Source organism: Bemisia tabaci, chromosome 3, assembly GCF_918797505.1.
Source record: "Bemisia tabaci chromosome 3, PGI_BMITA_v3".
Classification (NCBI taxonomy): Eukaryota; Metazoa; Arthropoda; class Insecta; order Hemiptera; family Aleyrodidae; genus Bemisia; species Bemisia tabaci.
Genome location: NC_092795.1, coordinates 60,127,290 through 60,144,339, shown reverse-complemented (window position 1 = coordinate 60,144,339; position 17,050 = coordinate 60,127,290). Strand labels below are relative to the sequence as shown.

At 37.0% G+C, this 17,050-nt stretch overlaps 1 protein-coding gene across 1 annotated transcript in view; it reads right to left on the bottom strand.

Annotated features, from left to right (window-relative positions):
• Positions 1-3,033: 3,033 nt before the first annotated feature.
• LOC140223803 (cell adhesion molecule Dscam2-like) overlaps positions 3,034-17,050 on the bottom strand; it is a 29,348-nt gene continuing 15,331 nt past the window's right edge. Inside the window, 8 exon segments of the mRNA XM_072297544.1 lie at positions 3,034-5,566; positions 6,176-6,266; positions 7,538-7,685; positions 8,448-8,578; positions 9,007-9,117; positions 10,654-10,794; positions 15,158-15,301; positions 16,092-16,341. Coding sequence (XP_072153645.1) covers positions 5,365-5,566; positions 6,176-6,266; positions 7,538-7,685; positions 8,448-8,578; positions 9,007-9,117; positions 10,654-10,794; positions 15,158-15,301; positions 16,092-16,341 — 1,218 coding nt within the window. The 3' untranslated portion in view covers positions 3,034-5,364.

Genomic DNA, 17,050 nt, shown 5'->3' with positions numbered 1-17,050 from the left:
TGAATTTTGCGCGTCACGCGCAAAATTCAGGCATCGGGCCGATGACTTCCACATTCAAGCCACATTCAGCTCCCACATTCGGCGTGTGATTGCGGTGTCAAGTGCGAAACCACGTATCTCCATTGCGGTGTTTCACAATTTCCGTTCTTAATTCATCTCTTCAATATTCAGCTTCAGTATTAATATATCTCAATATATTAAATTTATAAGAATCTCTTTTATTTACATCGTAAATGCTCCGTCGAAACGAATACGGTAAATCACGCAACAGTCGCATTTCGCCACGTCGTTCGATACGCCGCAAGGAGGGGTTGCGAAAAACATGCCCACGCCTCGCAGGACGCCCACGCTTTGAACACGGATTCTCCATGACTGAAGACAAAAAAATTGCGAGACAACGACGGTCGACGGTGCACTACGCTTCCGCAGTAAATCCATCATCCACGGCCATTTCCAGGGAAACGAACGAACCGGGCAGCCGAGTCATCAGACCGAAGAAAAATAGGACGGGAAAAAGGAAAAACCGCGCATCTATCGACGGGACCAACGGGACAACCGTTTTTCCCGAGGGGGCGAGGGGGGCCGGGCACGCCGCCCGATCCCTATATTTTTCCCGCCGTCGGGGGACCGGGACGGTGGAGCCGGTACCACCCGCACACGGATCGGCCCGGCGGTTCGCGCTAAATTTTGACGCAAAGAAAAGGCTTACGGAATTATATATGGTGATGATGATAGGTGATATTTTGTTTCGCAACCTGTTTCTCTAGCCCTTGCGCCCCCGAAAGAGGGATAAAAAAATAATTTGAAAGCGGATGAGAGGGTCACTTTAAAGTCTTGCACTGTGTTCAATCCGTTATCCAACCATCTCTTCGTGCACCATCCTTGAGAATAGACATATTTATGCCATGTTTCACTTTGACAGACTTTGAGTCCATGCGGCCGTGGGGTGGGGCTTCAAAAGTGACCCTCTGGCACCATGAAATTACGCTGAGAGGCACATTTTGAAGCCTCGTAAAAGTTATTTTACGATTTTTCCTCAGCCAGCAGATTGTGAAGGGACATCATTAAAATTAAATCTTTCATTATTATCAACTTCTATTTTCTGCGATCGGAGTATATATACTACCCACGAATTTTTATAGAAAATACCGTCTGCATGATATTCACGTATTATTACAATTTACATCAAAACTGTTAACACTTAAATATCTAGAGTGATTCAAAACCTAAATTTTGAGAGAGAATACAATTGCACCTCGGTAAGTGAGATATGTGGTTTTGTAACAAATTTCGCAGTGACTTAGGTAGGTACGCTGTTTTATATTAAAAAAGGCAATTTCAAAGGTAATGGAGTGCCCTCACTTCGAGATGTGGATCATGGGTTAGGAAGGAACCCATCAAAATTAATCATTTTCACAGGTGCTTTCTGTCCTTACAATGGTTCTTATTATGATAAAACTCATTTTCATCCTATGAGTTATCCTCAAATCATTATATGGAGGTCCCGGCATTTTCATACTAACAGTAATTTTGATTCATAACTGTCAGAAATCTAAAATCTGGAACGATTGATATTAATTTTTTTGAGAAATGTACAATCACTACTCAATGAGAGAGACCGGCTGTTGCGTCAAAAATTTTAAAGTAGCTTACGCTGTTTCTTAAAAAAAACCATTCATGAGGTCATAGAGAGTCCTTATTTCGAAAAGTGGACCGTGGGTGAAGGAGAAACTCGTCTAAATGCACCGCTTTAGTCAGATACTTTGCGTCCTTTTAAAGGCTTTTTGGAGGGCTTCTTCCATCCTCTATAAACTCTCCGCAAACTGTCATCTGATGTGTTAGGTGGTTAAATTGTGCATATTATCACTTAAGAAGAAGTACTGATTGTAAATTATTCTTAAAACTCGGCGATATCTGGTGATAAATAGTTTTGGCCAGCTTTTCAGGTCCAATACCACAGTGTGCGGCTAGCGCGAGACGCGCATTGGCGCCTGCAAACCTAAGTGGATACTTCAAGCATTGTGCAATGCGTGAAGTATCCACTTAGGTTTGAAGGCGCCAGTGAGCCTCTCGCTCTGACAGCACACTGCTGCGCTCTGTTAGGTTTTAATACCTATTTATACTCGCATAGTCAACGTTTTTTAACTCATGATTTTGAAATGTTTGCACACTCTGCATTGATTATTATTCTCATTTAAATTGATGGGAAAAAGTATGTATCAATTTATCAAAGAAGAATAATAATATAATGTGTGCTTTTTAAATATTGGTAGTTCCGTGTCAATTTTGATGATTTCCAAGGCACTATAATTTTTTCTTTTACATTTTGTGCTTTCATTGTGCCGCAGCGAGATTACGCGCACCCAAACGCTCAAAATTTGACGTATTTGACTCTAAAAGATCGATGTACAAATGGGTTAAAACTAAAGATTGCGTGCTTCTTGGTTTTTTTCCCTCTTTTATTCATTTTTGCAGTTTCTGCCGGCACAACTGCGGCTCATTGAGATTAATGTTGCTTGAAAAAGGTTTAAAAAATATTCGCCACGTTTTAAAAATATAAATGTTTTCAAAATGAAGTAATAATTTCGTAAAGAAAAAATTAAAAAATTAAAACAAAAGTACCTATACATATATAAGGTATATATTGTACATCGAATATTTTAAGGATAGTAATAAAACCAAATATTCACCAATGACAATTTAAAAAGATGATTCAAAAGGAGAAAGTGATAACATTTCATTTAGAAAATGAGCAACCATAACAACACCTTTTTCTCTCTCAATTTCTCATTTCCATATTGTCAATATAATTTTACATACCGACTAAAATATAACGCTTGGACCAAGTCACTGTTGCTTATTTTACGTAAAGGTAAGGGCGTAAAGTACTGGACAAAAAAGGTGCCGGACGAAAAATCGTTGACAAAATGTCCTGAAACCCATGATCATACCACATGTCTCATAATGGAGGTTTCATTTTCAGAGGTCCCATTGAACTCAATTTGGGTGTCGGGCACAGAAGAATCTCATCCATTAAATATAATAAATATTTATTTGATTTATTATGAAAAATTAAACAATTAGAAAAGTCAAAATTAAACAGAACAATTATATACACGGCAATTTTCAGATCAGTGGTCAATTAAACCATCAATTAGCAATGAAGATTACAGAGAGGAGCACAAGTTGCACAAGGTATTGTCAAAACTGAGCAAGAGTTTCTCAACAGAAAAACAATCTGAAATTCAATTTCTTTTCAACTTACTTCACAACTTACAAAATAAAGATTCCTTGGAAAAGAGAGCTTGCCTGATCTTGACAATTTCTAATGTGATGTCTCATAATCTCTCTCTGATGTCTTCAAATTAGGGTGACCTAGAAAAAAAGGGGGTACTCGTACCTGACGTCTAACCCAGGGAAGTGATCAATGAAAAAATTGAGTATCTACGAAATACATCCTGGGTTGGATGCACACAAAACAATTACAGCTGGGCTAGTCCTCCTTCTGATTTGTCACACGCTTTTAAGCAAGTGAACACATATGCAGTTGAAAAGAATTGAAGAACTTTTCAGGATGAATTTTTCAAAAACCTGGCGATTCTATCTTGTTGAAAATCCTAAGTTCAGAACTCTGTGATGGCAATATTTCAAGAAAACTTAAGAAAATTGACCAAAATTCAAGGGAAAGCAAGGTCATTCAAATATGTGCACATAAGTTAAAGGGATCCAAACTAATGGATGGTCTTGTGTTCCATGGTGTAAGTACCCACATTTTTTCTTATGAGTGACCCTTCTACTAGTTGGAAAAGATTAACATTTGCAATGAAAAAATGAGAGACTGTCACAAATGATCTAATGAATTTCAGTCTTCTTTGATTGGCAGCTCAAGAAACATGGATTGAAAAGTCAAAGAACAAGGTATCTCCTGTTCAGTCCTTTGAGAGATGACAAAAATGGCTTTGAAATCATTCAGGGACAATAATACATTGAGTTGATTTCTAAATGATGATCAGTCAAACATATCAAGTGTCATGTATTATTTTACACGCAATAAAGTCAGTGCCAAAAGATGAAAATCAAAAGTTCACAATTGGAGAAGTCTCAAGATATTTAAACAGGATTATTTATCCTGAAATATTTTCCTGAGGGATGAATAACATACTTTTCTCACAATTCAGATTTTCGTAACTATTATTTGGCAAATGAGATGAGAGCAAAACTAAATAAATAAATGAATGAAAATATCACAGTACAGTAACATTAGACAAATAATGGTTCATGAAAATATTCCACCTTTCTTCTACCTACAGGTTATCAATATCTTTCAGCAGACTAGAATTTTAATAAACCGAACAACTTAAAAGGCTGCAACATCAATACCGATAAAGCATAGGCTTAACAGTTCACTTCACTCATTACTCATTCGTTTCACACTTTTTCTTACGTAAAATTCTGGTTGGAATTTACATAGTTGAAATTTGAATTTCATTAAAAATTAAATTCCATTAGTAACAAGGCAGCAGGAAATTTCCACCAACAAAGCGCAATAAAATATAAAAACATAAAAAATAAGGCAAAATAAAAATAGGTACAGATTAAAAAGTAAAACAATCTACACCCAACATCAAATGTGCTGGTTGATTCACGTAAATTGAAAATTGAAATAGCTCTCACATCAAAAGAAGTCAACTGAGAGGATTAGTGAAATGCTTTGCAAGAATTGCCTTAGGTCATGAGATCATGGGTTCTTTCCCAAACAATTCATTGAAACATTCCTCGTTTTCTTTTAAATTAGTATTTTTTACAAACATTTTTTTTTAAATAGAAAAGTAAAGCTGACAATGTTGACAACGTCAGAACATGCAAGTATATATTATGTTTTGCCGATGAAAATAAGGAGTTTTTTTTTATCCATTTTTTGAATTGGCAATATCAGTTATAAAACTTTGTGAGCTTTTCAATTTAATAAAAAAAAAATTAACTGATAATATTTAAAACAAATTTTCTAGACATTTTTAATGCACAATTCTCAAATTTTTGAAAGTAGGGGTACAAAATTCTCCAAAAGAAACCACCAACTCTATTTTAAATTGTGCTGGTTCAGCTTGTCCTAGAAATGTGTAGCAAATACAAATTAAGATGATGAAAGACGAGTCTCTTCACTTGTGACAAGTAGCAATATAAAAATATACCTGATGACAATTTTTCACCGAATCAAATAGTTTAAAAGAGCAGCTTGACCCGCTCCAGAAGCTGGTGCACCAAAATTCAACGAGATTAAATCTTGTATTCTTATCTCATAGAAACTATGTAGTAATTCTCAAAGAACTAGTGGTACTTCCCGAAATACATTTAATCTTACCTCTACACAGCTATGGAGTAGTCTGAATGCTGTTGATTGTTAGATGGTCTTGACCACAGACTAGACCTTATACCTAATTTCAATTTTTTAAGTGTATCTATATCACATTCTGCCTCACTTAGCTCTGGTCGTTCTATACCACCTCGAAATGAGGTTTCGACAATCGACAGTGATGTCCGCAGTCCTTTGTTAGGAACTAACCACCTAAAAAATTGAGAAAAAACAAATTTAGTAAAAATACATGGCAAAAAGTATGTAAAGCTTTCATAAAAATTGAAAGGTTTCGAGAGAGTAAAATCTTTTAGGATTTGAGACACCAAATACTGAGATGGAAAAATGATCATGGTGATTCTCTTATGAGAAAAAACTTTAATATGTATGGTTTACAAGTGCCTTGCTAGGAAATGCGTTCCTTAATCTTTTCAAAAACTGTGAATGTTTATAAAGATCAAACTACATATGGATTACATTTTGCAATAAAGAACCACTATTTCTGGCCCATTTTAGAAACAACATCCATACCATTGGTTTCCCCATGCAGATAAGTGCTTTTATGGGAGAGCCAAAGATAGTGGTTCCTTTTTGCAAAATGCAATCCGTATATACTTCTGGGGTTATCACACTTTTGGATATGATTCAAGCTCTGGTTCAGTTACTTCTCTCAAGACATTGCTTGGTACTGATTTTGTCGCTTTGTGTAATTACTATCATTAATATCTGCTCTTGACTTGCAGAAGCATATTCTCTATCTAATGCAAGGCGTCAAAAGAGCAAGGAATGAAAGAATTCAAGGTTACAAATAGATATGCATACCTTGATCTGCCTTGTCGAGGTAATGATTTTTGCTCAGACATAGGAGATAGGTCTGATGATGTACTGGACTGTGCACCATGGTAAATAAAATCTGAAAAGAAAAAAAAATATTCGTTTATAAGTTGAACTTTTGTTGGATGACAGAAGATCATAAGGGATAAGATTCCTTAAAATTGCAAGGGTCACTGTTTTCGGGATGAATCCACTGCTTAAGAAGGATCAAAATGGTGGTTGAAAAAGAACAGAGAAGTATCTCAAATTGCACAGATAGAAAGCAAACGGTAATCATCGCAGTAATCGGCAGAAATCTTGGTATTGAGCATTTAAATCTTGCAGTATTTTCTAGTCTGACAGGGATCATTTTGCAAAAATGCAGCGCCGTTGAACAAAGATAAATTTTTAAAATCCCTCTCTCTCTCTCTCTCATATGTTTTCTAAAATTAAAATGAGGGGCTTGAAAGACAAGGCGCATTAAGTACTGTTTTTGCCATTTCAAGAAATACGAGTTTGAAGTTTTGAAATTACATGGATCCTTATGAAGAAAAGCAAGTTCAAACTGACTTTTAGATGCTTGAATTATGGAGCACATTTTTCACATAACATGCATTAAGGCTAGTTTTATTTGAAAGCATGGTTATCTCAATTTGTTAAAAAACTGAAAAAATGGACCTTTTCCTCCAAGCCCCTCAAATGTGGTTTTATAATATTTCTTTTTTTCGGTTACAATTTTGCTTGATAAATGAGTAGGCGTGAAGAAAGTAACCAGTGATTTAGGTGCTCTTTGAGAGTGAGCTTCTGCATTATTGCTCTGATAAGGAAGAACGCCATATAAACCTTCAGATGTTGCCAAATTTTGTTTGATAAAATACGATCTTTTTTAAAAAAAATCATAAATATTTCTCACTCATGTTTTCCACGAACTTGATTCCCAATTTGATTGAAAGTATTCAAAAAGTTGAAGGAGAGATATTTATTAACCTCCCCAAAAAATACATCCTTTCTGAGGGGAAATTTGGCACTATTCAAATGCTCTTACGGCCTTTTTAGTTAGTACAGCAGAATAGGAGACATCATGGATTTTTATCCTACTTTCTTCCAGTTAAACAATATTTCCAACACATACTTTGGACAGGTTAACGGCCAGTTACAACAACCAAGGGTAAAAACACTGTTGAAAGAAACAGGGGCTCTGCACTCTGATGTTATACATTATAGACTGTGAACCATAGTGATGATAAAGAGAGGTTGTTGGGATTGGTTGCTGAGATCTGTCTTTGCAAAATATTTGAATAAATGCAAACTTGGCTAGGTATTCAATCTCTCGTAATGAGGAGAGTAAAAATAACTGAACATTGTACTTACTAGATGTGTGCTTAACTTTAGCAGTCTCTAACTGATTTGAAGATTCTGTACGACTTGATGTCAATGGATCACCATCCGAGTCAGAATCATCTGACTCGGCGTCATTTTTTCGACAGCTCACTCTCCTCATTCTCCGACTTTTGGCTATCTGCAGGAAAACAAAAGAAGAATAAAACAGAAATTAGTGAAAATAAGGAGCACTCAAATTACCTAGAAATAATGTATGTTTTTAATCAGCAGTAACTAGGGCCTATAATGAATTGAGAGTATGGGTCTTGATGGTCTTTGGGTCTTTAAGATCAAGATATTTTGCGTCTTATTTTTGGTGCAATTCGCTCTGCAAATACAGATGTAAAACTTGGCATTTCAAGATTGCTGTATTTGTGTATTAAGGTGAGTAACATTTTTTTTATTGAGAAAATTTAGTTTTCTAAGTCATTTCTTTTCCTTGATTTTTTTTTTCAAAGTTTGTTTGGCAACAAGTTTTGTTTAAACTCGAATTGCTTTAAACAAATGCAGGGTTTCCTCGAATTGCCTGACTTTTCCAGGTCATCATAACGTTCCTTACTTTCCAGGTTTTCTAGACTGCCAAAAACCCTGCAAACGTCACTTACCTCCTTCATTTGCCGAAGGATTGAACTATATGAGACTAATTATTCATTGTAAATTACATTTTTTTTCTCTTTTTAAGAGTCAAGCTCCAAATCTTCACATGAGAATAAGTATGTGCATTAAATGCATTATAATGCACTTAATGAGGACTTATAACACTGATTAGACTTATTTCGACTCATTTTAAGTTGCAAATTAAAAAAATAATTTAACAGCTTTGCGTAAAAAAAAACTAGGAAACCTAAATCCAGTGCCTGTTGAAACATGCATTCATGTTCTCTTAAAAAGTTCTACTTACAGCGTGAGGTGGAGGAGAGGCACAGCCTTCTGTCATGCCCCGTTCATGGTACATAAAACTATGAAGAAGCGTATTGTTTGGCTCCGTGGTGAGCTGGAATGTTGCATAAGGTGATATGTCATCCGACGTTTCTAAATAATGAGAAATTAAAAAAATTAGAGCTGATGCCAAATTAGTAAGTACACATTTGGGGTGTGGCTGAGGTGCTGCTACTACATTTCATTTCAATGTCAAGAGAAAGCTAGCATATATTATACAACTAATCCACTATTATACGGCTATCTACGGAAAAAGCCTTCTAAAAGAGGTAAAAAAAAACATAAAATATAAAATCAGTTTCCATACTTGGTTGGTTTTTCTTAAAAAAAGTACTTCACCAAATTCACTTTCAGGTGTCCTGAACAAATCTTATGTTTCTATCGTTAAAAGCCACTCTTTGCTATCGTAGAGCACAATACTTCTCATATAATATATCATCATGAATTTTTTGGCTTGTTTTCCTGAAGTTATCTTCACACGAAAAAGACAAACTCTATCTGGGTACTAAAGCTATACTTACCAGGTACCTTTTCTTGCATGGCCACTTTATGGATGGTTGCATAGTAACGCTCCCTCTGCATTTGCGAGTTTTGCTGATTGTCCAAAGATTCTTTCATGGGTTGGCCTTTTTCTGATGGAAGGAAAGTAGATTCATTAAACCAAGGACACACTGGCAAGTTAAATGCATTCTTTTGAATAAATGGAGAGTCAAATTATGACTAGCGAGACATTCATCATATTTCTACTAAAACTTGGACGGTGATCATTTAAGGTAAAAAACAAGAATTGGTATGAGAGTTTCTTTCCTTAAAAAAAAGAAAAGAAAAAGTAGAAGCATTCACTTCATTAATCATACTGAATAGAGATGTTTCTCAGATAATACAAAATGATTTGTATATACCTTGCACCAGAAAGAGTTAAAATACTTACTTTGTTCATTCTTTAGATTATAAAGCCCAATGGACCACTAGACAAGGTACAAATTTAAGCATTCTGATACATGTTGCTTACTTGAAATTTCACATAGAACACGATTCTTGCATTGAAAATTACTGAAATCAACTTCTTACTAAGATATGAACTTTTTATTTTACATTGGTTACGGGAATTTTGAATTGCCCGGTCACAAAAAACGCAATTCTCGGCATGAGTCTAATCGCGCCTTACATCAATTTTGGCAGACTTCTCAATCGAACGTTGTTCCTTTCCCACCCTTTATCATTTAGAGTGTGAACAATTTGCTATAGCTGAGCCAAAGTGTTAAGATTGAGGTTGCCAAATTTTCATATCGCAGAGATTATCATGGTAAAGTTTAGTGTGCCATTTGACTCACGTAGATCATTGCGTTTTCATGAGCAGGAAGTTTGAATTCACGCAACAAGAAACATCAAATATCTTAGTTAGGAGTTAATTTCAGTAATTTCTGTTGCACGAATCGTGTTCTCTGTTTAAATTTGGTTCAGAAACATTTAACAGAATGCTTAACTTTGTACCTTGTCCAGTGGTCCATTCAGGCGGACAAATTTTTCATCCATGTGATACTGACACGAGATTACAACATTCAGATAAAAAGTTAAACGGAAATGTCATTGTGACGTCACTTTCAACCTTTCACCTAATTGGCAGTTCCAATTTTTATCCAACGAAATCTTCTGATCGACATTACCCAAGTTGTACCTTAACAAACTAGAGGCTGATGGAGATACCCAAATGCCCAAGTCTCTTCGTTGTTATAACGATATCAGATAACATTGGATATTGAATCAAGTTTTTTCAAATCCAATTTTCAATCTGACTTTTTGATCGCTTTTGTCGCATGAAAAGTTTGACCATCTAAATTGGGTTTGACTCCTTTGAAGATTCCCTTAAATGGGAGAAGAAAGATTGAAAGATTATGCTGTGCAACTGAAAGTATTCATCTGAGCATGAAATTTGGCTCAATGAATAAGAAAATTTCACAGGAAAAACTTGCAGAATTTTTACAGGAGAAAGGATTTGTCAAACGAGTTAAAAGGTTGAAGTCTATGTGTGAATTGTTCTGAAAATTCTGAAATCTGTAATACGACTTTAAGGCCTAAAAACTATAGTTCAATATCCGAGATCCCTGGGAAATTTCAATTGATTGTTCAGAAGCATATATTAACTACAGATAGGTGAAATAACTTACTATTTCTCCAGAAGAAAACGGAGACACTGAGAATGGCAAGAAAAACCAAAACTGAGGCAAGTAAAGAGATTAAAATTCTAAAATCTGCGTAGAATGACCCTGAGAGATGACCATGTTTGAGGATTGCTTGAGGCAGTGGTTCTGTAAATTAAAAAAGCCACAGTAACATTAGTCAAATTTAAGTAAAAATTTTATTTCCTCTTAAAAAAACGAGAACACTTGATACAAAAGCAAAATTATTTTAATAGACGGATTTCTGCTAAAACTTTAGACTAATAGATTTTGGAAACATCCGATGAAAGTATTAGTCCGGAGCAGACGACTTTGAGTGACAAACTCGGGATACATGTTTTGACCCCTAAATCGATAGCCTTGCATGCACTGAAACGGAAAATTTTTGTCTGCGCCTCTAGCCTGTGCCATCACCCTCATCTAGGCCCTCAAAGTGGTCCAAAAAACACCATCTGGTGACAAACTCCTGACGCGCGGTAGACAAGTCTATTATTAAAGATCAAACCCAGGGTGACTAGAAAAACTTTGTCTGCCGCCTTCTAGCCTGTGCCATCACCCATTAGGCCCTCAAAGTGGTCCAAAATACACCATCTGGTGACAAACTCCTGACGCTCGGCAGACAAGTCTATTATTAAAGATCATACCCAGGGTGACTAGAAAAAACTTTGTCTGCCGCCTTCTAGCCTGTGCCATCACCCTATCTAGGCCCTCAAAGTGGTCAAAAAAACACCATCTGGTGACAAACTCCTGACGCTAGTGCGGGTTGCAGATGTACTCCTGTGAGCAGTTGTGTAATAAAGTTTGAATGATACATCATTCTCTTCGTTTTTTCGTGTAGAATCCGATTTTCGATGTTGTCAAGTCCAAAAATGATGCTGGTGCCCCCAATTCAAGATGGCGCCCAAAATGGCCGCCCCGGGGGTCAAAATTCCAAAATTTGAGAATATTGTCGAGTTTGGTATCCATTTTATATGTAATTTTGGTCGTAGAATTCATATCTGGTGTCAAAAATAATTTCAACCCCTTAGGGTCCGTCAAATCCAAGATGGCGGCCAAAATTTCAACTTTAATGATAAATACCCAAGATGCACCTTTCACTGTCGAATGACGTGTCTTCATTTATGTTAATTAGGTCAGAAAACCTACAAGGGAGGTCTACAATGCCACTGCACCTATGGAGGGCCAGGGTTCACCCCCTCCTACCCCCAATATGGGCCCGCGGAGGGCATAAATAGTGACATTCTCTCAGAGCGTCATAGTAGGTGTCCATTTCTATGTAATTTGAGGCGTAAATTCCAAATTTCAAATCATAAATCGCAAATGTGAGACTTGCAATGGCTTATAATTCTCTCAAAGCGGCATAGTAGGTGTCGATTTGTTTTTAATCTGAGGCGTGGATTTCGAATCACAAGTCAAAACATGTAAATATCCCATAGTGACGAAAATACTTATATATGGCAACCGCTTTGGCCTACATTTTGGACTAAAAATGCTGCTTGGGTTCATTTTTGTCGAAAGAGCTGGAAATGAATTGGTGATTTTAATGGTAATTGACAAATTTCACGCGTATTCTTTTTCTATGTACGCAAAGGACTCAGATGGGCGTCTGTTGTTTTCATTTTAAAAATTCCCACAAAAATATAATTTTTTTGCCGACGAAGTATGTATCTGCATTCAGAGTTCCTATGTTATTGTTTATGAACGCACTCAGTTTAATTGCAATTAAAACAACTGGATAATTGAGTGCTTTTTGTAGCGCAGGGTTTCGTCTCCTAGTAGAAGCGACACCTACAGTTTCCTGCGTTATCTGCAACAAAAAGCACGCTCCTGCTAGAAGAAAATCGATTACAAAAAGAACCATCTATTATCCAGTTATCTAATAATGAAAGAACCAGAAACCAATATGAATCCTCTGTGTACATTTGAAAAAGAACACGGTGAAATATGTCAATCACCATTAAATTATCCGATTCATTTCCAGCTCTTTCGACATAACTGAACCCAACCCAAGATGCATTCTTTATTCCAAGATGAAGGCCAGAGCGATTGCCATGCTTAAGTGTTTTTGTCACTTTGAGATATTGACGATTTCTGACTTAAAATTCGGAATCTACGCCTCAACTTACATGAGAATCGACACCTCACATGCCGCTTTGAGAAAATTTCACTGCAACTATGTCCCCCCCGGCGGCCCTTTTGAAGAGGGTACGGGGCTGCTCCTGGCCCCGTAGGGTGAAATGGCCTCAACTTACATGAGAATCGACACCTCACATGCCGCTTTGAGAGAATTTCACTGCAACTATGTCCCCCCGGCGGCCGTTTTGAAGAGGGTACAGGGTTGCTCCTGGCCCCCCGTAGGGGTAATGGCATTCCAGACCTCTAATTTGCGATTTCCGACTTGGAATTCCGAATCTACACCTCTATTTACATTAGAATCGACACCTCACATGCCGCTTTGAGAGAATTTCACTGCAACAATGCCCCCCCCCCCCGGCGACCGTTTTGAAGAGGGTAGGGGGCTGCTCCTGGCCCGCGTAGGGTGAAATGGCATTCCAGACCTCTAATTTGCGATTTTCAACTTGGAATTCGGAATATAAGCCTCTACTTACATAAGAATCGACACCTCACATGACGTCCTGAGAGAATTTCACTATTTATGCCCCCCATGGCAGCCATATTAGAAAGAAGAGGGGGTTGAGGGGGTTCCCCTGGCCCCATATAGGGTATAAGCCATTGCAAGTCTCACATTTGCGATTTATGATTTGAAATTTGGATTTACGCCTCAAATTACATAGGAATGGACACCTACTATGACGCTCTGAGAGAATGTCACTATTTATGCCCTCCGCGGCGGCCATATTGGGGGTAGGAGGGGGTGAACCCTGGCCCTCCATAGGGTGCAGTGGCATTGTAGACCTCCCTTGTAGGTTTTCTGACCTAATTAACATAAATGAAGACACGTCATTCGACAGTGAAAGGTGCATCTTGGGTAATTATCATTAAAGTTGAAATTTTGGCCGCCATCTTGGATTTGACGGACCCTAAGGGGTTGAAATTATTTTTTGACACCAGATATGAATTCTACGACCAAAATTACATATAAATGGATACCAAACTCGACAATATTCTCAAATTTGGAATTTTGACCCCCGGGGCGGCCATTTTGGGCGCCATCTTGAATTGGGGGCACCAGCATCATTTTTGGACTTGACAACATCGAAAATCGGATTCCACACGAAAAAACGAAGAGAATGATGTATCATTCAAACTTTATTACACAAGCTGCTCACAGGAGTACATCTGCAACCGCACTAGGCGTCAGGAGTTTGTCACCAGATGGTGTTTTTTGGACCACTTTGAGGGCCTAGATGAGGGTGATGGCACAGGCTAGAAGGCGGCAGACAAAGTTTTTCTAGTCACCCTGGGTATGATCTTTAATAATAGACTTGTCTGCCGAGCGGTCAGGAGTTTGTCACCAGATGGTGTTTTTTGGACCACTTTGAGGGCCTAGATGAGGGTGATGGCACAGGCTAGAAGGCGGCAGACAAAGTTTTTCTAGTCACCCTGGGTATGATCTTTAATAATAGACTTGTCTGCCGCGCGTCAGGAGTTTGTCACCAGATGGTGTTTTTTGGACCACTTTGAGGGCCTAGATGAGGGTGATGGCACAGGCTAGAGGGCGGCAGACAAAAATTTTCCGTTTCAGTGCATGCAAGGCTATCGATTTAGGGGGTCAAAACATGTATCCCGAGTTTGTCACTCAAAGTCGTCTGGCTCTCGGACTATATTACATGTCAGCAATGAAACTGCAAAATCTCCTTCGTAATGTTTTAAATCTCTGCACCATTTTATTTACCCTTAAAAAGAGCAGATACTACACGGAAAAAAAAGAATTGCTGATTCAGCAATTCAATTGCTAAAAACAGTGATTGCAATGTTTCAACGCAGATTTTACAACAAAAAAATGCTTGCAAAAAACATTGCACTCACTGTTTTTAGCAATTGAATTGCTGAATCAGCAATTCTTTTTTTTCCGTGTCTTGTTTAAAGTTTTCAAGAAATAGCATTGTTTTCACTAAAAAAATACATTATAGAAGGAAGTCTGCAGTGCTGCAAAGCAAGATACGCATTTTTGACGTTTCACCTTTGATGTGAGTTTTTGGGGCTTTACATTTAGACTTTTGAAGAACCTAAACTTGGAAATCAAACTCAAAATTTGTTTCTCAATGAGACACAATTCATTTTAACAGCATTGTATAATGCGTGGAATAATACGGGCATACAAGCTAAATTTCTCTCTTTTCCAAATACTCAATAATAAAGGAATCGGTTGACATAACGAAAATTGATTTCGCACATTTAAAAGCAGGTTATTGCACTCATTTCCTGGTTAAACTACCATTACTCTGTCAGATCTCAAATAAATGAAGACTGTTGAAATTTTATGCACCCCTCTACTAAAGAATACTATCCACAGAGCTTAGATCCTTACCTCCATCCTTGTTCAAGGTGAAGAAAGTGAAATCTCCGACAGAGGAGCCAGCAAGATTGACAGCGTATACTTGCAACACATACTCACTTGACGGCACCAGGCCAGATATCACAAACTTCATTTTCATTCTGACGTTAGGAAACTCTAGAATGAGAAAAACCATTCATTAGATTTCTTACATTTCAGGAAAATTTCATTTTTGGATTGTCAAACAGTGGACTTGTCAGTAGTCAACTCAAATTTTAAAATATGTTCAACTTAATTCAGTGAAATTCTATCTCGCATGAATTCTGATTATAACAGAAAAAAGTCTGAGAAGCTATAAAGGGGCAGGAAAGAAAATATTGGCATGTATCCAAAAGATGAAACTGAAGAAAAATGGAAAAACAGTTGGAATAGAAAATGAGAGGAGGATCAGTTGTTGACGCCATGAAATGAGGGGCAAAATTTTACACCTCAGCGATTCGGTTACACTTGTTCTTCATATATAAAGAGGAAGAGATTTTCTTTTAAAATTTTTCGAGGCATCTAAATCTTCACTTCAATTTTAAATACAAACTTTTGGGGTAAATGAGAAAAAAAACAGAAAGAAGTGGCCCGAAGACTGTGGTTGGGTAAACCTCCACCTTTTTGGGTAGATGCACTTGTTATCAATTCAAGATTATCTACTCTTTAAAAGTGTTTATCTTTCATGATTTTTTCAGACAAATTTTTACCAATAGTACTCTGTTTATTTTCCTTGCCTGTATTTCCAGAAAAGAAATTGATTGTTGAGTAAATGTTACAGGTAACCTTTACAAGAAAATATCAAATTGCCATTAATGAGGTTACTACAAAAGTAACAATATGATTTTTTGGTTTTTTCCTTATTGTTCAAAATCAATAGCAATTACAGCAATTACAAGGGGGAAATATAGTTCCATGGATAAATTACCTCTGGCCCACTCTATGTCGTTAACTGAGCGGTAGCGGATCGTAAAACGCTGGATCTGACACCCATTGTCTGGCCAAGCGGGAAGTTTGAGTGTGACAGCAGTTGAGTTAGGAAAAATGAACTCCGAGTATTCAGGAATACCAGGATGTTGTCCTTGAGTTCGTACGTAAATCACAGCACTTGATGTTGAGCTTCCTAGTTTGTTGTGAGCAACTAAAGTCAACTGATAGGCATTCCCACACAGTAAATTCTGGGCAGAAGAGAAAAAAATAAAACTCAGCAAATACTTCTGATTTTACAAGCTTGTGTATGTGTAGTGTATACTGATAGGCAACAGTTAAGAAATTGCAAAAAAAAGAAACATTTTTTCTGAACAAGAGAATGAAGCATTACTTGAGCTACATCAAATTTAGTAGATTTTGTTCGCCATACTAATGAGTTTCCATACGTTTTAAAAAAGAATTTAAAATATAGCCTGGAAACTTATCCAAAAATGGATTTTCAACTGTGCTGTATGAGAGAGGTTACTCTATCATCTCTCCTCATCCTGTTGTGGTGTCGAAGTTGAGCAACCTATCAGTGCTTGGTGTTCCGATCCAGTAATGGATGCACTCGTATTTTAGCTTTAGTTTGGATTGAAAATGCCAGAAATTTCTAGCAAAACGTTTTATTTTTTTTTTTTTTTTTGCTTTGTTTTTCTCAGCCGGTTTTCCCAGATTTTAAATCCATCGTTCCGACACAATATTTACATTAGAACTGAGGGCTAAACCCCCTGACTGCCTCATGCATCAGGCATTACTCTTGTGATTTTATATTATTGAGTAAGATATTATTTATTTTATTAGTATTGGACATTCTATTGATAAGTTCTCACTAAAACAATTAAACATTACGTGAAGTTAAAACTATTTTTCTTGATAATTGAGGTGATTCTAGTTTCCAGTCTGTCAATTTTTCTC